At 51.5% G+C, this 23,083-nt stretch overlaps 8 protein-coding genes across 8 annotated transcripts; 5 read left to right on the plus strand and 3 right to left on the minus strand.

The window, feature by feature from the left end:
* Window positions 1-70: 70 nt before the first annotated feature.
* Window positions 71-689, minus strand: PtrM4_128060 (Ubiquitin-protein ligase; the record flags this gene model as incomplete). Its single annotated transcript, XM_001939861.2, has 2 exons — window positions 71-324; window positions 446-689. The coding sequence occupies 2 exons, from the start codon at window positions 687-689 to the stop codon at window positions 71-73; spliced, it is 498 nt and encodes a 165-aa protein (XP_001939896.1).
* Window positions 690-5,541: 4,852 nt separating this feature from the next.
* Window positions 5,542-8,517, plus strand: PtrM4_128070 (uncharacterized protein; the record flags this gene model as incomplete). The annotated part of the gene is made up of 1 exon (XM_066108846.1): window positions 5,542-8,517. The coding sequence occupies one exon, from the start codon at window positions 5,542-5,544 to the stop codon at window positions 8,515-8,517; it is 2,976 nt and encodes a 991-aa protein (XP_065960838.1).
* A 311-nt stretch (window positions 8,518-8,828) lies between these two features.
* On the plus strand, window positions 8,829-9,803 carry PtrM4_128080 (uncharacterized protein; the record flags this gene model as incomplete). The annotated part of the gene is made up of 1 exon (XM_066108847.1): window positions 8,829-9,803. The coding sequence occupies one exon, from the start codon at window positions 8,829-8,831 to the stop codon at window positions 9,801-9,803; it is 975 nt and encodes a 324-aa protein (XP_065960839.1).
* A 221-nt stretch (window positions 9,804-10,024) lies between these two features.
* Window positions 10,025-11,268, plus strand: PtrM4_128090 (uncharacterized protein; the record flags this gene model as incomplete). The annotated part of the gene is made up of 2 exons (XM_066108848.1): window positions 10,025-11,205; window positions 11,256-11,268. The coding sequence occupies 2 exons, from the start codon at window positions 10,025-10,027 to the stop codon at window positions 11,266-11,268; spliced, it is 1,194 nt and encodes a 397-aa protein (XP_065960840.1).
* Window positions 11,269-15,319: 4,051 nt separating this feature from the next.
* On the minus strand, window positions 15,320-17,641 carry PtrM4_128100 (AF-4 multi-domain protein; the record flags this gene model as incomplete). The annotated part of the gene is made up of 2 exons (XM_066108849.1): window positions 15,320-17,048; window positions 17,124-17,641. 2 exons carry the CDS (start codon window positions 17,639-17,641, stop codon window positions 15,320-15,322), a joined length of 2,247 nt encoding a protein of 748 aa, XP_065960841.1.
* Window positions 17,642-18,141: 500 nt separating this feature from the next.
* Window positions 18,142-19,904, plus strand: PtrM4_128110 (SH3 domain signaling protein; the record flags this gene model as incomplete). The annotated part of the gene is made up of 3 exons (XM_001939864.2): window positions 18,142-18,252; window positions 18,397-18,711; window positions 18,879-19,904. The coding sequence occupies 3 exons, from the start codon at window positions 18,142-18,144 to the stop codon at window positions 19,902-19,904; spliced, it is 1,452 nt and encodes a 483-aa protein (XP_001939899.1).
* Window positions 19,905-20,439: 535 nt separating this feature from the next.
* Window positions 20,440-21,621, plus strand: PtrM4_128120 (Amelogenin multi-domain protein; the record flags this gene model as incomplete). Its single annotated transcript, XM_066108850.1, has 3 exons — window positions 20,440-20,466; window positions 20,515-20,978; window positions 21,279-21,621. The coding sequence occupies 3 exons, from the start codon at window positions 20,440-20,442 to the stop codon at window positions 21,619-21,621; spliced, it is 834 nt and encodes a 277-aa protein (XP_065960842.1).
* A 117-nt stretch (window positions 21,622-21,738) lies between these two features.
* On the minus strand, window positions 21,739-22,433 carry PtrM4_128130 (Sox-C-TAD multi-domain protein; the record flags this gene model as incomplete). Its single annotated transcript, XM_001939866.2, has 2 exons — window positions 21,739-21,746; window positions 21,803-22,433. The coding sequence occupies 2 exons, from the start codon at window positions 22,431-22,433 to the stop codon at window positions 21,739-21,741; spliced, it is 639 nt and encodes a 212-aa protein (XP_001939901.2).
* Window positions 22,434-23,083: the final 650 nt, after the last annotated feature.

Here is a 23,083-nt window from a genome sequence, read left to right on the forward strand (position 1 = left end):
AATTAATGACCTATCACGAAGACATGCATTCATAAACCACAATCATGCGCGCGCCCAATCTGCCTTGCCCTCACAATCCAAGACTCTTCCTAACATTATTCCTCACAGTCTTCTCATACTCGTGCCTCTTCTCCCTCCACATGCGCGCGGCATCCACATTCGCCGGACTCTCATCGTTGGGCTCCGCCAACATGCTCATAACACTAATCAATATCTTCTCCACACTCTGAATCGGCGACCATCGTTCCGACGCTTGTTCGTAGTGCATTGGGTCGTCGCCAGGCGGGTGAAGAATAGATATGCAGACTTCGCCATTCGGATACACTGGACATTTATGTTAGCCTCTTTCTTGCTCATATTCTAACCCATGTACCCGAGTGACATATATTATTTGACATGCTAGTCATCCAGGTGCATCTGTTATATTCCTCGGTATCCAACGTACCATTCGGATGCCACATATCCGTGACAAACTTCATCTTGGGCGGCGCAAGCGGATAGTCTTTTGGAAAACGCAGTTCGGCGGGGAAGACACCGCCTTCAAACGGTGTGCCTTCTGGGCCTTGGATCAACGCTTCCCAGATGAACATGTCGTCTTCGTTTACGGGGCCCGCGGTTATACCCTCTGGTGGGTCCGAGGATAGGGCGCGGTATTCTTTGAAGAGGCGTTTGGAGGCGGATGAGGCCATGGTGTGTGGTTATGCTGTTGTGTAGTGTGCGAAGCGGCGGAGAGGTGCGCTGTGGTAGTTGGTTGCTGGTTGCGTGGATGGGGGTCGTGGGCTTCCGCGGTCGGAACTTGGGTGTTGGCGGTGTGTCGGGAAGTTTCTTGGCCGCTGCTCCTTGAGGAAGGAGAAGTGAATGTGGTCTTCGTTTTTAGTGCGCGGGGGTTCGGCGGAGCGATGCGAGCCTTGGTTAGGAGGCAGCGGCTCTGGATGGGTGGGTAGGCAGGTGAGTTACTGTAGTTTGGTTCCGACACGTCGGCTTTGGTAGCGTGCTAACGCGGGTTTTAGCGCCAGGGCACGTGCTTTGGACCTTCGAGCAGGTGACGACATCGACGACAACGTCGTTAAGATGAATGTTCATGTGTGAATAGATACCTCTATCACAATCACTGCTTTAGGAGCTCGTGACAGATATTGACTTATAGAATTCCTATTGCTAAACCTTCCTACGCTGCCCAGAGTTTTCACATTCCAAACTGTGAGCTCGCTCCCGTTGGGTTTCCCGCTTCTGGGGTCGATGTGAGATCTGCGATTAACAATCAGGGTCGTGCTCCACCAGGAATAAAACGCTAATGAAGATGTTGGTTGATCGATTTCAGACGCCCACCGAGAGCATGCTGGAGAGAATGAGCACCCCGATACCATTAAACTCAGTAAATTGTTGAGAATATTCCGGTCACCTGTCACGAGGACGCTAAGTCACATGACCCACACCGCTCTATATTAGCCGAGCTTTGTATAGTTAGCAATTGACACACTTACATGCCATGACTGAGAGAGTCATTCTTTCTCAACAGGTTATGAGCCCGGCTTACGCGCTTGCGTGTGCATTGTGAGTGTCCGGAGTGTCGTTTCTTCGATATGGGCAGCAAGCTGGTATATGCGTGTCTACGCCAGAACAACCCAGGAGGTCGTCGCCTTCTATATTCTAAGACACTGGGTCGTCGCCCTGGCTGCCGCGAAGGGTATTAAGTCCTGAAGACACTGGGCCGTCGCCCTGGCTACCGCGAAGGGTATTAAGTCCGAAGAAAAATGGACTATCGTCCGGAGAAGCTGGGAGCGTCTCGAAGATACCTTGGGCGAGTTATACCCAATTCCGACGCGCGAGTCGAAGAGAGCAATGGTTGCTCTATCCCTTTTCAACCAACCTTTTGACAACGATTCGAATACCTACCTACCGACGGTAACCATCGATTCTTCCGAAAACAACTCGAATTGCCTGCCTATCGATAGTAACCTTTCGAGACCTTCTTTTTAAACTAGTAGCTACAGTTCGACAGCTACTTTCAATTCCTTAAACTCGAAAACCTACCGTTTGACGGTGCTCGAAGTTTTTTTACTCTCTCGAACGCTACCCACCTACCCCACCCGATTTCTCGATCGATTTTTATCTTCTTTCCAAAGGATTTCGTTAAATAAACGCAAAGAAGCAAAGGCTTATATAACGATGGGGGAGAATAAGGGTGTTAGGGTCTGGAGCCCTGAATAGGACACAGACAAGGAGGCAGGAGCGGAGGAACGGAGCGGGGACAACAAGAGAGGAGAGCGTACATAGCTAGAGTACTGGGAGTACTAAGCTAGGGGAGCGCTAGGATAGAGGAGAGCGTACACAGCTAGAGTACTGGGAGTACCAAGCTGGGGAGCGCTGGGACAGAGGAGAGCGTACACAGCTAGAGTACTGGGAGTACCAAGCTGAGGGAGCGCTGACTCTCACGTAGGAGTCGAGGGAGAGTCGGTATGTTGGTGATATCGATTCTACCTTGATTTTCAAAACGCGAAAATTCTCTCGACCTTCTTTCTCGACCTTCTTTCTCGACCTTCTTTCTCGACCTTCTTTCTCGACCTTCTTTCTCGACCTTCTCTCTCGACCTTCTTTCTCGACCTTCTTTCCTCAACTCTTCACTCGGCCGATACCTCACTTTACTTGAGGGACTCGCAACGTAACGGCCACTATAGGGTGACAGGGAGGTTTCATTCTTGTTGACAAGGCACTTCTGGGGGAGTGTTGGAAAGTGCATGCAAGGCGTTCAGTGGAAGCATATAAAGGGAGAAGAAGCTTCGACTGCAAGACCTATACAAAGTAGTGGGTACAGCTGATCGGCTTATGGGGGAGTGTTGAGAATATTCCGGTCACCTGTCACGAGGACGCTAAGTCACATGACCCACACCGCTCTATATTAGCCGAGCTTTGTATAGTTAGCAATTGACACACTTACATGCCATGACTGAGAGAGTCATTCTTTATCAACATAAATCACAATAAACCACAAGAAGACATTTATGTACATTTACATTGCAAATTGAAACCATTACAAATCTCGTAAGCCAGACTGAAGTACACTATAGAGAGTTTCCTTCAGTGCCAGTACATAATCCTAGACTATCTCCATGACGGCCTTTTCAGCAGGAATGAAGCTGCGTAGAGCATCCGCGGCTTCTCCCCATACCTCAGCTATCCCAATTCGGTCGAAAACATTTTGCCTGGGCTCCAAGCACCGGAGTACCAGAAAGATTAGCCGTTGCTCCTCCCGCCCAACACCTGTCTTACTAAGCAAAAGACATGTTGCGTTTATTTCTGCATCTTGGCTACTCTGCATCGAAACACCCGAAAGTAGAACATCCATAGATGGGCTAGTTTCATAGCCCCCCGGGAAAAGGATCTGGTACGGATTCCTGCTTTTACCCGGTTGTATGAATAATTGGACCGAGATACAAGGCCCAATCAATTGAATACTAGCCGATAGAATCTCACCGTATGTGTTTGTGCCCTTTGGAACTATAGTATAGTCGAGGAGATCCGTATACTCAACAAATTCTTTGTGTTGGTAAAGTCCGGTACATAAGAGGTAGTGTATTGGGGAATCTATAGCAGCCCAGGACCACGATGGGGCTCTCCAAGTCGGTCTGTTACAAGGTCCTTTTTTGGAGCTACAGACTCTGGAGTTACAAACCACTGCAGGTCCTTGATCAGCGATTTTCTCCATATTCCCGCCAGATAATCATCATCATCTCGTGCAAATCTTCTGGCCAATCTTCCGATAGCCACCAGCTTGTCATTTGAATATGTCAAATGAAGGCTACTATAGTGTTGAACGGTTCCCCTCCAAGTCCATGGAAGATCTATTGATGGCATGGTGTTTGGCGAATTTACCTAAGATCTAGGCTTTCTGATTGCTAGGTCCCAACTATCTTCATCGGCATCGTTACACTCGCATCGAACTCCCTGAACGCATTCGAAGAATAGCTCGCTGGATGTGTAATGCAAGGCACGTGGCAATAGAAGGCGCTCTTGAACAGCCTAAGCGCGCGTGGCAAGTGGAAAACCCACGTGGTAGTCCGAAACGTATGTGTCCAGAAGCATAAATCGACGTCGAAATATGAGACTAAATGGTTCCACCGAAGTCCAACGAATGTCTACCTTGTACTCAGGATCGGACCTTTCTCTGAACAAGCCTTCATCACCAGATTCGGATGCTGCCGCTGCGATGGTGATCATTGCGTTTTGATACACTGAGGACATCTGAGATGCTTCTCTTGCCCAATCATCCGGATCACCCTGTATTATACAGAGCGAATCAATCCAAAGATAACGAATACCTAACGCGCGGGTGGTTTGAACGGCTTTCTTGAAGGTCTTCGTAAGTTGTACAAAGGGTATACGCTCCCTTCTTTCCGGGAGAGTTGCTACAGTGGTCGTGAACTGCTGTGTAGCACCCCAGCAATGGCTTAGAGCAGCGTAACTTCCCAATTTCCCAGCCTTCTCGATGAGTTTCAGGTCCTCTGTGTTGTTCAGAAGTTCCAAGTCAAGTAGTCGAGTTGGTAAATTCTGGTCGTGGTCCCCTGGACAATTCGCATGGCTCTCAACACAATCTCTTAACCAGTTCTCTGTAATCTGCACAGCTCTCTCGGAGCCCGTGAATTCGGCGGTGCAGCGCGACTCCTTAAGGTACCTCTAAGTTTTAGGAGGCTATACACTTGCACCCGTTGATTCTGCTGTAGAATATTCAGCTTTGCTACTCGTTAATGAGCTGCAAAAAGGACTTACCTCTATGGGTTAAAATCTTAAGTCTTATTGGAGTCGTTACTGTAAAATGGATGCAGATCTTATCGATGCCGCCATGGGCCCATCATTGGCTTGTGGCTGTACTGTGGTGTAGTAGCTTGTCACGTGTTCGGCGTTAGGTAATCGGCGCTAGGGTTGAGTATTTTAGGACGACTCCGCGTAGAGGAGCTCGACAGTTATCGTACACCATTCTTAATACTACCGTTTATTGTTCGGATACCTTCTTGTTCTCTACTCTCTACCGATTGCGGGTCGGCAGCCTCTCTTCTGACTATTGAGGCTATCCCTCTACCACATTTTTGGTGACCTAACCAGGGGGACACGACGGTCTATCGGTGGAGTAGTAGAGAAACCTCTTTGTTTTACCTGTTTTCGAGGAGAAGTCGGAGGGGCAGAGACCCACGACGAGTTTTCGGGGACCCCATTGAACTCTGAGCGCTTCTCGATAAAGTTTGCCAAGGCGGCGGAACTCTCGGGGAGTCTCTACGGTGTCAGCGGAGCGGTGTGGTAACCTGCAGAAGGACTGCAGAACCGGCACAACGTACAGCCGAATAGGAGTAGGCGAGAGCGTAACGCCCAGTGCTAAGGAGGCACTTTCACCAAGGCGGTGAAGGGACATCGGAAGAGAGGGAAGGAACCTGTCTCAGAGAGGCAATCGGGAGTCCGGAAGCAGCGGATCTGTATTCAGAACAAGAGAAGAGGAATAACGTTTAGTGTCCAAGACACAGTCAGAGCAGGTCTCTTTTATCGAATAATATGCCGTCCGAGACGTCTTCAGCACAGAGCGAGGAGCCTGTGTCAATCCTAATGGCAGAGCCTGGACAACCTGCAGCCCGTGACTCTTATCGTCAGTACCTAGGCAAGCTAGAGCCTCACGATGTGCACGCGCCACGCTTTGATGGAGAGAACATTTCAGAGTTCTTAGACGAGTACGACTTCGAAGCTGATCGAGTGGGCTGGCCAGAGGAGCTTCGGAAGAAGCAGCTACCATACTTCTGCACACAAAAGTATAAGGCGTTTATCCGAAAGTTGCCAAGCTACTATGGGATAGAGAGCTACCAGGAGTACAAGGAGGAGCTTCGAGAGCTGTATGCGGGGCAGGATGAATTTCGGCAGAGAGGTACCCGAGCGTTCATCGAAAACTACGTGAAGGAGGTGCAGCGACGACAACCTGCGGTCCGAATTGTCGAATATTACCAGAACTTTGTGACCTACTTTGCAGCTGCGGAGAGCCGAGGACAAGTCGCAAAGCTTGAGAAAGGACACTTCTTCTTCCGGGGCCTGGCTATAGAGGACATGGAGCGAGTAATGCACCACATGCCGAAGGATGATCGGCCGCGTCTAGACGACGTCACCTCGTTCAAGATTGAGAAGATCTACCAGTTTGTCCGTGAGCACCAAGCGCAAGAGGAGGGGTTGAGTGCCCTATACTCTGACTACAGTTCGACAAGCCGGAGACTAGCCCGCCGCGATGCAGGAGTAGTAGAAGAGTCTATCCCGACATTCAAGAGACCTTCAGAAGCCCCTCGGCAGAGTGTTCCGGGGATCCTTCCAATTGCTGCTCAGCCCGACAAGGCAGCTGCTCCGAAAGTTGATCAGGCTGTGGAGGATCTAATCCAGCGTTTCCAAGGACTGTCGATGACTATAGAACAGTTCAACGAGATGGCTGAGGGCAATATTGGGATCCGAAGACTGTTCGCTAAGCCAGAGAATTACGCAGAGGCCTACAAGCAGCTTGTGCTAAGACCCCACCGGGTAAGCACGGAGATACTAGAACGCAATGACGGGAGCTTCAAGTCAATCTACCCACCAATAGTCAACCCGCAGGCAGGCGTACATTACGCAGGCAACCGAGAGCCGCAGCGTGCTCGCTGCAGGTGCTGTGGCAGAGAAGGGCACATTATCGCGAATTGTCCGGACCAGAACCTTCTGAAGAGTAATCGGTGGTGCCACACCCGGAGCGAGGAGCAACCGAATGGCTGGAAGCAAGTCCGGTACTACTTCGGACCCTACCCGACAGACATCTGGGGCATGTTCCCTGGCGGAGGCATTGCGCCGAAACCCTTTGGGAGTGAGGTTCTCGAGTGGCTACTTCAGTCTTTAAAGGAGCGTTTCAAGGTGACCGATGACCAACTAAAGCGGCCCATGCAAGAAGTTCTCCCAAATTGGTTCGACGCAGCAGGAAGGCCTATTAAGGTTGAAAAGACTGGTAACAGCGGCGAGAGCTACACAGTAGAGTCAAGCGAGGAAGCGGAGCTGATGGCGAGGCAAACGATGGCCCTTCGGTCAGCTGCGCAGTTCCTTGAAACCGTGTCTTGTAGAGTACTGCACCCCGAAGACGACTCGGAAGTCAACGCCATAGATGGGCGCACGAAGGCTGGTCGACTGGCGAAAGAACAGCGGGAGCGTGAAGCTCGCCTTGGTAAGAAGCCAGGCATGCCTCGGATGAAGAGCAGTCGGACCGCGAGCAGCTATGAAGACATGGACGTCGAAGAGGAGCCAGAGGTGCTAAGGCATAGAGCCCAAGTAGAGATCGACGACTCCCAGGTGCCTGAAACTCAGGTTCAACAACGTCTTGACACTCCGATAAGCAACGGGACGCGCGAGAGAGACAGTCGGAGCGCCACAGTGGACCACGATGTTATACCTGCACCAGCGCCTGTTCCGAAAGCCTCTCGAGCCTTCGCACCTGTGACCATACCGACGACCGAAGACCTTGCGGCGATGGCCCAGAACACAGCACCGACGGTACTTGCAAAGGCAATGTTAAACCAGGAAGTCCGCGGGATCCGGCAGCTCGATTTATTAGCGTCTCCCGAAGTAGCTGCGGCAGTGACCAAAGCACTCGAGGAAGCGCGTAGGCCGCGTGTGCACTTTCAGGTTGACGAAACGCGCTCAGGAGAGACAATGGAGATCCAACAAGCTAATAATAATAAATCTGATGACGAAAAAGCTGATAGTGATGAAGATGGTTCGATAGAAGAGGCAGTCCAGCGATTATATGACTGGGGTTCTGGAGATACTTGTGTGGTGGAGACTGAGAGCTCTCAACCGGAGGTTATTACGAAAGGTATTCTGACGCAGCTGTGTCCGAAGATGGATCGCAGCCGAAAAATTGACCGAGTGGGAGTCGGGGAAGCCAATGAGCTCCACGATTTCCAAAACTACGAGATTAGTGACGAGGAAGACGGCTACGTCGAAGCGCAATCGAGAATGCCCTCCGAAGCGCGACTAAAGGGCGAGTTACAGCAGCAGCGGTATTCGGTGAAAGGACAGTTGCCGACATGCTGGGTGTCTCTCCACGGTGGTATGGGTCGAGCGCTTATTGACACGGGCTCGCAGCTGAACGTTATGCGGCTTTCGACAGCGAGAGCGCTGAATGTCTACATTACTGAGCTAGATCAGTCGGGTCTGCCTCCCGAATTGCAGCAGGGCATGATAACCGCCGATGGAGGGATGGACCCCTTTGTAGGCACAGCTTATTCGGTTCCAATTGCAGTTGGAGGGATTATAGTGCCAACGCACTTTCGGATTGTGAGACGTTTACGGAGAGCAATTCTTCTTGGGACACCATGGTGCGCAACGGCGCGTCTCCAGATACAGTTCGACACTGTTGGTCGGACACTTTGCTACATCAAGTCGATGGACGGTCGGCGTGAAGTTTCTTTTATAGGGTGTGACCCAGCGCCTACAGCCAACGCGGCGTCGATTGAGCATCAGGGAAAAGGATAGCGAGCGCGCTTACTGGGGAAGTGTGCTCGGCGGAGGAGTATTGCCCAGAACTTATACCGAGTGACATGCGGGTAGCGCGCTGGTTTGCGCGCATGCCTGAGTACAGATGGTTGTTCGGGGAAGAGCTGGACCGCCGGGAAGGGGGAAAGTCGGGGCAGGTGTTGTCAGCGGAGGAGCAGAGGTCCTTCGAGGAGATAGTAAGGCAGCAGTTTCGTCTGTCGCGTGACAGGTTATCGGGGGAAGTAAATACCCTGTACAAGAGAGTCGCCGATAAAGTAAAGCCTGTGGACATACCGAGAGAAGACGCACCGATGGATCTCGGGCGTAAGGACTGGAAGGAGCGCGCAATAGCTCGTCAAGCCGCTCGAATAGCACTCAGAGGACCGGACATTGGCCCATTTGATCACCTTTTCTATGTCCGTACAGCAACGTTTCCGAGAGGGCATCGGTTAAACCCGGAGCGTCTTCGAAAGATGAATATTGGCGAAGATCTCCGTCCGAATGAGGTTCACTTAATCCAACAGCTTATGTTCCAGCGAGAGGATGCGCTGGCGTGGGAGTTTCAGCACATGTCGCAAATCCACGAAGATGTACAGCCTCCGTACAAGATTCGGACTATTCCGCACACCGCGTGGCAAGAGAAGAACTTTCCGTTACCAAAGAAGCTTGTGCCGATTGTGAACGCGATGGTGGACGTACGGGCAGAACGAGGGACATTCGAGCATGGCGACGGGCAGTACCGCAATAAGTACTTTCTTGTTCCGAAGATTGAGCGACCAGTTAAACCAGAGGACTTTCGGTTCATTAACAATGCTGTACGATACAACGCCGTGACTTTAAGGGACGCCTATATCCCGCCATCTGCTGATGAGTTCTCGGAGAGGTTCGCAAACAGGAGGACTTACGCTCTGTTTGATCTGTTTTCGGGTTATGACCAGATACCATTGCACACGTCTAGTAGGGACATGACAGCCTTTCAGACGCCAAACGGACTATACCGACAGTGCACGCTCCCGATGGGCGCGACAAACTCTGTGGCGGTCTTTGTTCGGGCGGTGATGAAGATCCTCCACGATCACCTTCCGGAGACAGCGCCTTTTGTAGATGACATTGTAGTGGCAGGGCCTCGAGACGACTACGGAGGAGAGGAAGCTTTCGATGGTGTGCGTCGGTTTGTTCTCGAACATGCTTTGCAGATGGATAAGGTCCTTACGGACATCGCTCGGGCCGAGGCCACAGTCTCAGGAAAGAAGTCGTGGTGGGGAGTTCCCGAATGGCTATTGTAGGGTATGAAGTTGACAAGGACGGTCGCCATCCTGCGAAGGATAAGGTCCGAAAGATCCTTGAGTGGCCGGAGTGCCGAACCGTAAAAGAGGTCCGACAGTTTGTTGGCATCGTTGTCTACTATCGGCAATGGATCTTTTGTTTCTCGCTGAAAGCAGAGCCGCTCTTCGTGCTCCTTCGAAAGGACGCTAGGTGGATTTGGGGAGACGAGCAGAGGCATGCGATGAAGATTCTGAAGGAAGCGATTACCTCTCCGCCAGCGCTTGTGGCGATTAACTATCGGGGCGGTCTTTTGATTGTCGGCGTGGACGCCTCAGTTCGCGGGGCAGGGGCTCACTTGGAGCAAGTTGGTCCGGATGGCCGTCGCCACACAATAAGGTTTGAAAGCACGCTGTGGTCCGAAGCAGAGTCGAAGCTCCACTCCACAAAGCTCGAGTGTAAAGCGCTTGTTTGGGCGCTGAAGGTCTTTCAGGTCCACCTTTATGGACACCCCTTCCGAGTGGAAACAGACGCAAAGGTGCTAATTGCGCAGCTCAATCGGTCGTCTCCAGATTTGCCAGGCTCTGTGATGAATAGGTGGCTTGCGACTATCCTTCAGTGGGAATTCGAGATTGTCCACGTGCCAGGAAAGAAGAATGTTATCCCCGATGCTCTATCGAGGTATCCGCAGCCTGAGGGGTGGACGCCGCCAAAGGAAGACGAGGATGACCTAGAGCCGTTTATCGATCGGGTGCTAAACAGGTATGAGGAGATAAATTTAGTTATGGCTACTGAAGAGACGATTGGGAAGCTGCTCACAGAGGAGTACGATGAGAAGTCGGAGGAGATTGCGGTGTTCCTGCGGACGTTGAAGAGACCAGATGGGCTTCGGGGTCAAGAACGGCGAAAGTGGACAAAGAATGCGGCGCGCTTCTTCGTGCGAGACCGACACCTGTTTAGGAAAGCTACCAAGGCTATGCCAGTCCGCCGAGTGGTAGACGGAGAAGACCTACAGGCAGCGTTAATCCAGGAAATCCACGAGCGGTTAGGCCATAAAGGGATCCAGACGACGTTCGGAGCTGTATGTCAGCGGTATTGGTGGGACGGCATGTACAGACAGGTAGCGAAGCAGCTCGGGCCTTGCAAGGTCTGCCAGACGATGAGAGGCACTCGGAAAGAAGCAGAGCTTAACTCGACATACTCTCGGGCAATGTGGTCTTGGTGGACAGTCGACATTACGCACATGCCGAGGGTACGCGGCAGGACCTACCTGCTAGTTGCAAGAGAGTATCTTTCGGGCTGGCCAGAGACTCGTGCGCTCTCGACAGCAAGTTCCGATTCAGTTGCGAAGTTTATCTTTGAAGAGATCTGCTGTCGTTGGGGTGTGCCCGAAAGGATTTCGGTAGACGGCGGAACCGAGAACAAGTCAGTAGTCCAGTCGCTGGCTACGCTCTTTGGTATTCACCGGGTTCAAGCCTCCGCGTATAACTCGCGCGCGCAAGGGCTTATCGAAAGAGGTCATCAAGGCTTTATCCATGGGCTGGCAAAGATGCCGGGCTTGTGGATAGACAACTTGTCAGCAATAACGTGGGCCGAGAGAGTGTCGCTACGAAGACCGCTCGGGTTCTCACCTGCGCAGTTGGTGCTTGGTCAAAATCCGGTCCTTCCGATTGAACTTGTAGTGCCAACGTGGCAAAGCCTACCGTGGAGCGAAGTTCGGAGCCATGCCGATCTTCTTGCGGTGAGAGCTACGCAGCTGCAATTCCGCAGAGAGAACCTGGAAGAAGCAGTCCAACGTACGAGAAGACTTCGGAGAGAAGCTGTGGAGAGCCGCAACGCTAAGAAGGACGTGCCGAAGCCCTTTCAAGTAGGAGACCTAGTTTTAGTTTGGGACGCGATTAAGTCCATCGACAAGAGCTCGGATAGGAAGCTCGATGACAGGTGGAGAGGTCCATACAGAGTTCGGGAGGCGCAGGCAGATAAAGGGTACTACCGGCTAGAGGATCTAAATGAGGTTGCTTTTCCGAATACAACTCGGGCTGATCGCCTAAAGAAATTCGAAGAACTGCCGGAGGAGCTAGAAGATAGCCTGCTGCGAGGGCGCTTGCGGTTGTATCCCGAGACCGAGAGATTGCCAATGGCAAGGCCTACGGCGCCAAGACAAAGGCAAGCGACGCCAAGAGCTGACCAGACAAGAGATGTTCAGGCTGGGGAGGACCGCGAAGGAGAGCAAGACAGGCGAACGATAGTCGGAGGGATAAACCGAGGAAATATCGTGGAAGGTTCAAGAAGGGGAGGGCAAAGCCGGCGCCTCCGGATAGCGCGCGGGGACAGCGACACAGAGTAAGGGAGACAGAAGAGGCTGGGGAGGTTAGCATCACCGAGCAGCTATTGGGGAAGAAGAGAGGCGATCGCTGCCGTGGTTGTAAGGTGAGAGAGCAGTTGAAGGCAGCGGTGGGCTTGCGGAGGGACTTTCAACAAGAACCTCTGGCCTGGACTAGTTAAGAGCGCTTCGGAGGTGGAGGAGCAAACGCGAGTGTTTGTCAGGAAGGCAGCATGGTTGCAGGTTGCGGCAGGCATCGCGAGACAGTCGGAGGAGTCGTCGAAAGCGGGTCGGATAGTTTTGAGAGGCATTCGGCAGCTTGAGGGGACCAAGCTGGAGGCTGGGGAGGAAAATGTGGTGTAGTAGCTTGTCACGTGTTCGGCGTTAGGTAATCGGCGCTAGGGTTGAGTATTTTAGGACGACTCCGCGTAGAGGAGCTCGACAGTTATCGTACACCATTCTTAATACTACCGTTTATTGTTCGGATACCTTCTTGTTCTCTACTCTCTACCGATTGCGGGTCGGCAGCCTCTCTTCTGACTATTGAGGCTATCCCTCTACCACAGTACCCTTATGGTATATATTGATAAAGTACAAGGTTAGTTTGTCAGGTATCTAGTCCTTTTTCCCGTCTTCTTCGAGCCAGCTACGACAGCCTCGAACTATTGCGCTGCAATAGTTGCAGCTTTGTGCGGATGTAACGAGATCACCCTAAGAATATTCCGATGGGAAAATTGCCTTTTTCTGTCTCCCGAAAGAATGTAGGTATCTCCTCCCCAATACCCGTATCTGGTGCAGCCTACTGTAGCTTTTGTATACTAGCAGCTATGGTGTTGAGTATTTCGTGTCGCCTAGGTGGGAGCTCCATACCCCTCTTTCTCAACACAATCCTTGGTTGATTGGAAATTTTTGGTTCCTGGCTTGTGTCGCTTGCGGAAGACTTAGGCTTAGAGTTGAGAACTTGTAGATTTGCGTCCTTTGAGTATCAAACTACTTCGAAATTTCCCTTTCTCCTTCCTTTTTTCTAAGTTATATTCCTCTCTAACTGACTATTCAAGTTAAATGTGTAACAAGGTGGATTATATCGCTCCCGGTAGACTTGAATTCCAAAATTCCTCGCCTTTATAAATAGGCGATGGCTTTGACTAATGTCTAGCTGCTGCACATCAAATAACCCTAAGGATTTACCCCCTTGTTTCTTATTGCTCTATACATTACCTCGGAACACTAGTATTTTTTAAACAAGTGCGCATAGTCAAAAACCTTCGTCCTGGCCGACTCACAGTTTATTTCCGAAAAATGTCAAAATCTACATTTGAATTATGCATTTCTAGCTGGGGGCCTCGTGCTCATTGCTATATAAACCCACCCAGAATCCTCTTCCCTCACTTCTTTCGTCCACTCAATTCTCCTCTTTCCAGAAATAAAATTAAAATATTTTATTCTTCGACTGCATGTTTTCCCTTCCATCTTCTTCTTCCTAAAACTTCTGTAATAACTACCTACGTCCAGCCACCCCCCTGCTGCTACATGTATTAGAAAATCTCCCCATTTCCACCCGATGGCTCCTTTCCCTTGAAACTTTCACGAAATCAAAACGACACATATACGGCCTATGTCTTCTTTAGTCCCTTTCTATGATTCTCAAAAGCACAAAAAATATGCAAAGACTTAAATGGTCTGCTAGACTCCCCCAGCTTTATAAGAACTATTGCAAAACCTCTTACCTCCCACTTCTATAAAAGAAACCAGATATTATCATCATGAAATCAAACAACGACGAGGACTCGGCCATGTCTCCTCCGGTTTGTCCGGACTCGACCTATCTTCCTTCCACCTTTTTTCTTTACCAACACAATCGCAGTGTCTTTTACAAAAAAGGCTTCATTACCCTAAGATGTGACTTCGCTTTCTCGCGCCTTTCAAAAACCTTGATATCGAAACTATATCTTTGGCGTGCTTGGCTCGTTGTCGTATAAATATCTCTTCTGAGACCTCTCTCCTTGTTACTTTACTACTACACTATCTGTGTCCTTTATTAAAAAGACTGTTGAAGAAAACTATGTGTGCTTCTTTTTTCTTCCTGTTGCTTAAAGTTTTACAGGCTGATACATGTGGTCTTTCTCTTTCTCCTGTTCTGAAAATATGAAACACCTACTGTCGATGTCCCTGCTTTCCCCATCCTCTTGAAAAAGTCCGAAAGATGCAAGATGTTTCCCTCTTCTTCCTTCTCTTCCCAAAAGCAATAACAGAAGCGTTGCATGTTGTTTTCCTCTTCTAAAATGCATCCGAGAACTCAGATGTTGTTCTTCTCTTTCCCTTCCTTCTTAAAAACTACGTGAACAGGTTCCATGTGTCCTCCTCTTCCACGTCTCGAAAAGAGCTGCCATTTGACATTATGTCCCCCTCCTCTTCCCCCTCCTCTTCCCCCTCCTCTTGAAACTACATCGCATTGTGTACTTGTTCTCCTCCCCTCTTCTAAAACCACGCCCACAATAACTCATGTGTCCTCCGCCTTCCCCTCTTCTTAAAATCAGCCACTACAACGTCTTATGCCTGCACCGCCTCCTCTTATAAAAAATTCCCATCAGAACCAAATAATTTCCCACCTCTTCCTCCTTTCTAAAACACCTCGCCTTCTAACTCATGTCCTTCTCTTCTTACCAAAAATTACACTACGTGCGAGTCATGTGCTTTCTCTTTAAAAGATTGAAAAGATGCACAAATGTGGTTCTGTCTCCTCCCTGGTTCTCTCAACCTCCTACCATATACCCACGAAAACCGTATTTTGAAAAACCAAGGACACCATTGTATGTCTGTGCGCCCGCGCGTTCTTCTATAAAAATCTCCATCTTCCGGATACTAGACCAATCCTCCTCTTGCACACAGATCTCTACAAGAAAGATGAAAAGAATCGTGTAAAATCCTCTACGATGTGCGGTGCTGGCGGTGCTACCCGAGTATAAAAAGCCGATGCCGAGTGTGTGATGGACGAGAAAAACCTCTGACAACTCACTGCGATGGACGAAAGAAAAAGACCAAGAACTTGGACGAAAAAATGATATGACGTTGTCAATTGCAGATTTTTTGGCACTAGAAATAAATCGTGATATTCATCAATATGTTGCAACCATATAACGCATACTAAGCTTTGACATCCACATCGTATGCTGGCCATACCTCACCATCCCTTTCCTACCCACGCTCGAACCAATGCTACTTCTTCTCCCTGCCTGGCGGTCTCCAATCAAACAAATCTCCTGCCTCTGTACTCCACGGTCCTATATCTACGTCCACAACCGGGCTTGGGCACTCGATCTCCTTCATTGTCTCGGGTATGTCACTACTGGTATCGACGTGCAAGCTCTGGGTGCGTTTGAACATGCGTCTTGGGTCCGTTTTTTTGATCAATGCACTTAGTCCACCCTTTTTCTTTGGGACTTCAGGTACAGGCTCAGCCGCACCTGCAACTTTCGTAGACTGTGGTGTATCATCAAGTGTATCTGTTCGTGGCTTCGGGAGATTGCGCTTTTCCCATTCTTCTGATATACTGGGTATTGGCGCGTCGTTCTCACTGCGGACGCGTCGGAAATTTCGGTTCGATGACTTTCCAGTTGCAATGATATTGGGTTCGTCTTCGATGGGGTCGGCGAGAGCTTTGGCTAGGCTGTTGGACTGCTGGAGGACGGAAGCGAGTTCCGTTGTGCTCATCTTTGGGCCTTTCTCGTTGGTTTGCAAGGGATGTAGTGGTGTCGCGGCATCTGTATTGGAATCTGTTGTCGCTGGTTGTTTCTTGCTTCGCTTCGCAGGATGTGCCCGCGACTGAGCTCCTGGGGGTTCAGTATGTACTGGAGACGCATCTCGAGCTGCTCGTCTTGGTGGATCGGGCATAGGCGCAGCAGGCGGTGCTGGGACAGACTTTTCCACGACCTTCTTTCTCGTCTGTACTTTTCGAGGCACTGGCTTGGGGGACGGGGATTTTGGTTCTGGGGCTATAGCTTCAGGAGACTTTGATACCGTTGCTTTCTTACTCGCGGCTTTCTTGGCCGGAACCGGCTTGGGTTTGGACACCTCTACTGGGGGTGACGATGCTATTTGAACTTGTACTGGCGATGAAGGTACCAAGAGCTGTTGATCCATACGACCATGAATGACTTCTGGATCTTCGCACAGGCTAGAAGATGGCACTGAAGGAGACTTGGACACTCTCACTCTTTTTGGTGCAACATCCCCGGCATTCGTGCTTTTTCGCTTGCTCGCAGATACACGACTGCGCAAAGTCGTGTCATTCTCATGATTCAGCGCTGGTGATGGCTCTTTACTTGCAGGACGTGATGCTGCTCGTGAAAGGTCTTTTGAGGCGGCCACTGTAGGTGCCTGTTGGGCAACGGTCTGGCAAAGTAATCTCCCACGCTTCACGCCTGCTGTTAGTCGTAGTGATTTAGGCTTGCGACCGGCAGGAGGGGCTACAGGTAGCTCTGGCTCTTTTGAAGGTGTTGGCTCTTTTGGTGGCTCCTTGCTCAGCTGTATTGCAAAGTCCACATTGCTAAGGCGGTTGGAAACGCTCACTGGAGGTGAGGATGGTGGAGCTCGTTGCTTTGGAGTCTCCAATGCCCGTACACTTGGTACTGGTACTTTGCCCTTGGGTATCCGGGGTGTCTTCGCTGGTGGTTGGCGAGACAATGGCTCCGGTGCCGGTGTTGCTAGCTGGCGCCGTTCAGCTCTCGCTTTGGCGACCTTTGGGGGTGTGCTCGGCATCGAGACGTCTGATAGACAGGTCGGGTGGGGGTCTGACTCGGACTCTATCGTGATGACAGTGGCTGTGGGAGGTATAAACTTATTAGGTTTCCGGGCCGGCACTTGTACGCGGCTTCTCGCAGCGGGGCTTTCTTCTTGTACAGGACTTGATGCTCTCCACGCTGGAGGTGCCTGCGCCGTCTTTTGCCTCTTTGGTGCCCGCTCCTCGATCACTTGATTCTCCTTTTCCTTTTCTTTCTCCTTCTCCTTGCGAGCATCGTACGGTGACTTCATGGGCTGTGCCTTCCCGATTGGACCCTTTGGCGTGCCAAGCAGAGTGTTGAGCGACTTGTGGCGCAGTTGCGACCCATTTCGTGGTGCATTGGTAGGCACCACCGACGAAGGCCTCTGGAACGGTTTTGATTGAGAAGGAGCACTCGGACGAGGAGGCGCTTCCTTGTTCTTCTTTTCGAGAAGCGGCGTCAGATCGGTATGTGTGATACCCATGGCCTCGGCGACCTCGACAAGAGCGCCATTATTGAGGTTGAGTTCATCCCCCTCTTGTAACTCGTTTCTGTCCTTGTAGTATGTATCACCGAGGAAGTTCCGGGCTTGATCATACACCATAACCCGGTTGTTGAAGGTGTGAAACTTGAGGTAGCCATCCTGCCATCGCTTCTGCTTTCGCTTGATGTCTTGTGTGAATAGGCAGCGGAACTCGGTAACGGGCGCGGTGTTCTGGGATGCGGCAATGGCAGCGATTGCGGACGCGTGTTGCGTGTTACGTAGAGGGGCAGTCATGGCGTCAATATCCGGCAGAGACGCGTCGTGGTGGGAGTGGGCGACATGGAGGCGGGGTGGGGTCGATTAAGCAGTAAGTAGAGGTCGCGCGCGATGAGGTTTGAGAATGACGCGCCGCCGTTCCGCGCGAGCACGTGGTTTAGCGCCGGACCCAGGGCTGCACCTTTCACCGGGGACACGACTCACTAGGGGTACGTACTCGCTGCCCAGGTGCTCGTATCCAGTTTTTTTGCCCTCCGTCATACGCTGCCGGGGGTCGCGTCAAAATGCCGCTCGATCCCGTTCCACCTCTCCTGTGCGTTCTGGGCTGACCAAGGGAAAGCAAACGCGGGGCCTGCCCCCTGCCTGCTCACCTTCACCCAACCTACTTGTGGCTGTGTCCACTAGTAAGCCCCCCAAAAACCACAAACTGTCAATTGCTCCACCACCTATACTCTGCATTGTTCCCTCCCTACTCATCCCCACGCCGGCGTCGCGCGCAATTGCTGCCACGTCGCAAGATGCAGCGCATGCAAAGAATCACGGGGCGCTTCCTTCCACGGACGCCCAATGAGGCTGATGTCGAGGCCATGCTGAAAGACTTTAGCGACTCCCAGGTCATGCTGGAGAAGGTGCGTGTGCTGTGGCTTGTGGTTTCATAGTGCTCTCCGCGAACAGGCGGGGTCGTTTCCAAACGCCAGAAATGTTGCCTGTCGACATTCCTCCTAAGCCGAACCAAAATTACTGTCGCCTGTACATGACTGACTGGTCACCAGCTTGAAGCATCAGCAAAGCAATGGCGGGACGCGTGGACCAACATCCTCAACCACCAACTGTCTTCAGTCGAGCTCCTATATGCCATCTTCAAGCCCCTCGGCGGCGAAGGCTCCAGTTCCACTCATACACATGTCGAGACGCCGGCTGATGTGCTCGAACGTGTCCATGGTCTCCATGAAGCCTTTTCTGAGCTCAAGACGGACATGATGGAGGAGGTCAAGGACATTGACAGGAAACTGGTCGTGCCTGCCAAGCTCGCTCGCGATGCACTGAAGCCTATGGAGAAGGCTATCAAGAAGCGCGATGACGCAAAGGTCAGACATGAATACCACCCGGGTGTCATGAAATACTTGACATACTAGTGTAAAAAGGCCAATATAGTCGCCAGGCACGCCTATCAGGTGCTCACTCACACTGTCAAGTATTTTATGACACCTAGGTGCTATTAATGACCTGGCGCCCTAGGCTGACATGTCCCCAGGTCGACTATGAACGCTACAAGAGCCGCTGTGAAGCGCTGCAGAATAAGAAGACGCGTTCCGAGCGTGAGAACCACGCCCTGACCAAGCACGAAACGGACCTCGAACGCTCCACACACGCATACCAACTCGCCGACGAGAACCTCCGAGAGCGTCTTCCCAGGTTGAACGCTGCGACGTTTTCTATTCTGCCCCACCTCCTAGCCAACCAGATTGTGCTACAGAATAACCTGATTGGAAACTTGTACACTGTGCTACACCAGTACTCGCATGAGCAGGGATATCCCGATCCACCACCAGAACCTGAGGAGGTGATTCCAGTATGGGACTCAAGTTTCACCCCGCTGCGCACTGAGATGGAGTCGAGTCTTGGCTTGCTCAAGACTGGCAAAGCCATTCACCAGCCGATGCGACTGCCAGACAAAGGAGAGACAGTGACAGGTTTAGGCATTAGGAACAAGGTCTTGCCTGGTCGGAGACCTAGCAGCAACGACAGTGTGCCGACCATAACCGGCGTCAGCAGACCCGCACGGCCAGCGCAAACCCTATCCTCAACCTCGGAGAGCGGTCCTCCAATCAGCCTCTCTAATAAACCCTCATACAGCTCTCTTAGTGCATCCAAGCCAAAGATAGGCGGTTCTCCCCATCTAAGTGCCAACCAGGATGCCTATGGTCGCCGTGCTTCTTCTACATCCATGGCATCCTCCTACTCCAACGGAGGCAGTGACTATTTCAAGATGCATCCGACGGCTTCCAACGGATCGACTCCCAGCGGTTATCCGTCCTCACCAAACCCCGCAGCAGGCAAGAAGAAGCCACCGCCACCACCTCCTAAGAAGAAGATAGGCTCTTTTCAGGGTGAGTATGTCACGGCCATGTATGACTTCGACAGTCACACGTCAGGCGATCTGTCCTTTAGGGAGGGCGACCGCATTCGCGTTGTTAAGAAGACGGAGAGTTCGCAGGATTGGTGGGAGGGCGAGATCAACGGAAGGCAGGGCAGCTTTCCGGCGAATTACTGCAAATAGTTATTCGCGTGAGAATGATCAGATGGACTAGCATGGCATGGGAGGAACGATATCCAAAACTGCATTAGACGGAGGCGTTCAGGTGTGGACGAGACTTTCGATCACGTCGCAAAACATATGGACACTAATTCTCTTTGAAGTCGCATCCATCGTCTTCCTGGCAGACTTTCAAACTACTCTAATTACATATTTGAGTGACCTCACCTAGTCCCGTTATTCCCGTGTCACAGCCTTGTTTATTAATAGTGCCATTTCTTCAGCCCAATCAAACCTCCCTTCAATTGTTGTTCCTGAATCACAGTTCAGCCTTGAAGCACGATTAGCCTGGCTTTCAGCCCCCACGCCCTAACTTGTAACTGACAACCATCTCAAGAGGGCAGAGGCTGAGCTAGACTCACCACGTCATGTACCTGCCCGGCGGGCTTGCATGCGCGCCTATGAGCCTCGTGCTACCGGTGGCGCAGCCTCTACATATACACCACACTTCCCATTAGTATCGAAGATTGCGTCGCTCCCAGCGCGCGCAAGTTCCAGTATGGTTGAGAGGACAACAATCCAAACTGTAAGCAGCGACAACTCGGTCTCTACATATAATGTTAACGCAACACAGAGCACAACTCTCACACCTCCCTTCCCTTTGCGACCCTTCCCACCGACTAACCCAGGCGCATCGCAACCACAAACTCCCAACCATGCGCCCAACTCCCCCTCATCCACCCCCCTAACCGCCCTCTCCTCCCTCCCCACCATCCTCCCCCGCTCAAAATCCCTCACCCAAACCCTCACCAACATCCCCCTCTTCCTCGCCTCCGACCTAGACCTCAGCCGCTTGAACAGAATCCACACGCACCTCTGGATGGCCGGCCGTCCCATGCGCGCCCGCCCTTTACATCGCTACAAGATGCTCGACATGACCGTCCTCCCCACCCAACAAATGGATCTTCACCTCCTCCGCTACAGCACCAAATTGCTTCTAAAACCACTGCCTGAGTACCTCCTCGACCACGGCTTTTGGACGCAGTATATCTGCCCCGAGCGGGAACTGCATGAGAGTGCAGCGGGGTTTCTGCTGTCGTATGTGTGGTTGGTGACTAGCCCTTTGGATTTGAAATTCGCGCTAGAGGATGGCTTGGTTCCTGCGTGGGTGGATTGGGGCTGGTGGAGGGTGTTTGTGGGAGATGTGCTGGAGGGGGTTGATGGCGAGGGGTTTGTGGGCGTGAATAAGAGGTGGACCTTTGGGGATTTGAGACTGGGGAGGATTAATTCGGTTTATCGGATTAGGTATTTTGGGACGCATTTTGTTAAGGGGTATTTGTATGTTTTCTTCTTCTTCTTGTATTTATGGTTTTGGTCTTGTTTGGCTAATGATGACAGGTACGGATACAACCGCTACGTCGTCTTCTTCCAACGGAACTTCTCCTGGATCCTCATCGTCTTCGTCTTCTTCTCCCTAGTATTATCAGCTATGCAAGTCGGGCTGTCGTTTCCAGAAGATTCGTCGTCGTCGCTGCAGAACAGCTACCCGTTTATCCGTGCATCATTCGTTTTCGTCGTATTCAGCATGGTCAGCGTGGTTGTGGTGTTGGCGTTTGTGACTATCATCTTCATTGGCATTTTCGTGTTCAATATGGTGGCGGCGATTAGTCATGCAAAGACGGAGCAAAGGAAGAGGAAGGAGCTGGCGAGGGAAAAGGAGGAGAAGAATAGGGACGTTTGATGTTGAGGATGAGGGGGCGGGGGTGAATGTGATGAATGCTGAATGATGAGATATATACAGTAGCTCAAACTGTCTACCTAAACACCAAAAGCGCCAACAATCCTCATAATTTCCATCTCAAGTCTCTTCCGTATCTACAGCTCCGGCTTCTCTTCCTTCTCCTCCTTCTCCTTGTCCCCACCATCCTTCCTCCTCACAACCAACGCCTCAACCGTAAACCTAACCTCCTTCTCCCCCGTCCCCTCATGCTTCACCTTGCCAATCACTTTGCCATCCTCAGGCTCATTACTATAACTCTCCAACCCCTCAAACACACCCTCACACCCCTCCTCTCCTTTACCCTCACCCCCATCCTCCCTCTCCACCCAAAGCGGCAGAATCGGATAAATCGCGCCCGGCGCAAAGAAAACCTCATCATCCTGCACACTATAATGTTTCTGCTTACTCTCCTTCTTCAACCACTCGCGCACTTTAAACGGCACATCCGCCATCTTCATGCGAATGAGCTCGCGCCCGCCGCCGTGCACATCGATGCCGTCCCAGGAACCCGCGTACAGCTGACCGCTGTAAAAGACTTTGAGTTGCGGGGCTTGTTCCTCGAGGTCCGGGTAGAGTTCCGAGAGTTTGTAGATTTTGGCGTTGTGTGTGGTTTTTGTGAGGCAGTGTTGTGTGTAGGGGGAGAGTGTGGTGGCGTCCCATTTTGCGGCCCAGAGGGCGCCTACGGGGGTGGGCTCGTCGGCGGGCGTGGTGCTGGCGTGGGTTGTGGTTGCGAGAAGGAGGGCGGCTTGGGGGAGCAAGGTTGTGAGTCTCATTTTGAGGGATTTTGGTAGGTTTGATGTGTAGAGTTTGTATAGGAGGCTGCTGAAGTACTGTGCGATAGGCAAGTACAATATGCAAGTGACCGTGATGAAAGGTAAGCAGAGAAGCAGTCAGTCAACCCATAGCCAACGTCGCGTCGCGGGCTCATATAGCCAGCAGTTCTTTTATGACTTCTGTCCTTTTCTCTGAGCTACCTAGCTTGCGACAGTCCCATCCCATGACGTTCTGCCCGCCTCCATGTTCCGCTTTCCATATTAATTGCAAGGGCCACTAGTGACGCCGCCAGGAACGCAATAGATTAAAAGAACACGGTGGTAGCACGCGGCGACGTGTTTTCTTCGGTCTCTTTAATGCCCGAATTGCTGTGCTGGGTCTTGCCGCGTGACTTGGTTCGGTGTTTTTGTTTGCGCTTCTAGTTGTTGTCGTATGCTGCTTGGTGGTCGCGGGGTTTGGGGGAAAGCCAGGAGGTGGGGGCATGTGGGGGAAATTCGGGCTCGGGCCACGCGAGTACGTTAGGAAGACGATGATCGCGAGGTACTCCTTCTTTCGCCGACTCATGTCTTGTTTTCCAACTTTGATTCATATGGCCTGTGCGTTTCTGGGTTTGTGGGTGCTGGGAATTTGCGCAGCGTACGGATGGCTG

This window comes from Pyrenophora tritici-repentis, chromosome 7, assembly GCF_003171515.1.
Source record: "Pyrenophora tritici-repentis strain M4 chromosome 7, whole genome shotgun sequence".
Taxonomy (NCBI): Eukaryota; Fungi; Ascomycota; class Dothideomycetes; order Pleosporales; family Pleosporaceae; genus Pyrenophora; species Pyrenophora tritici-repentis.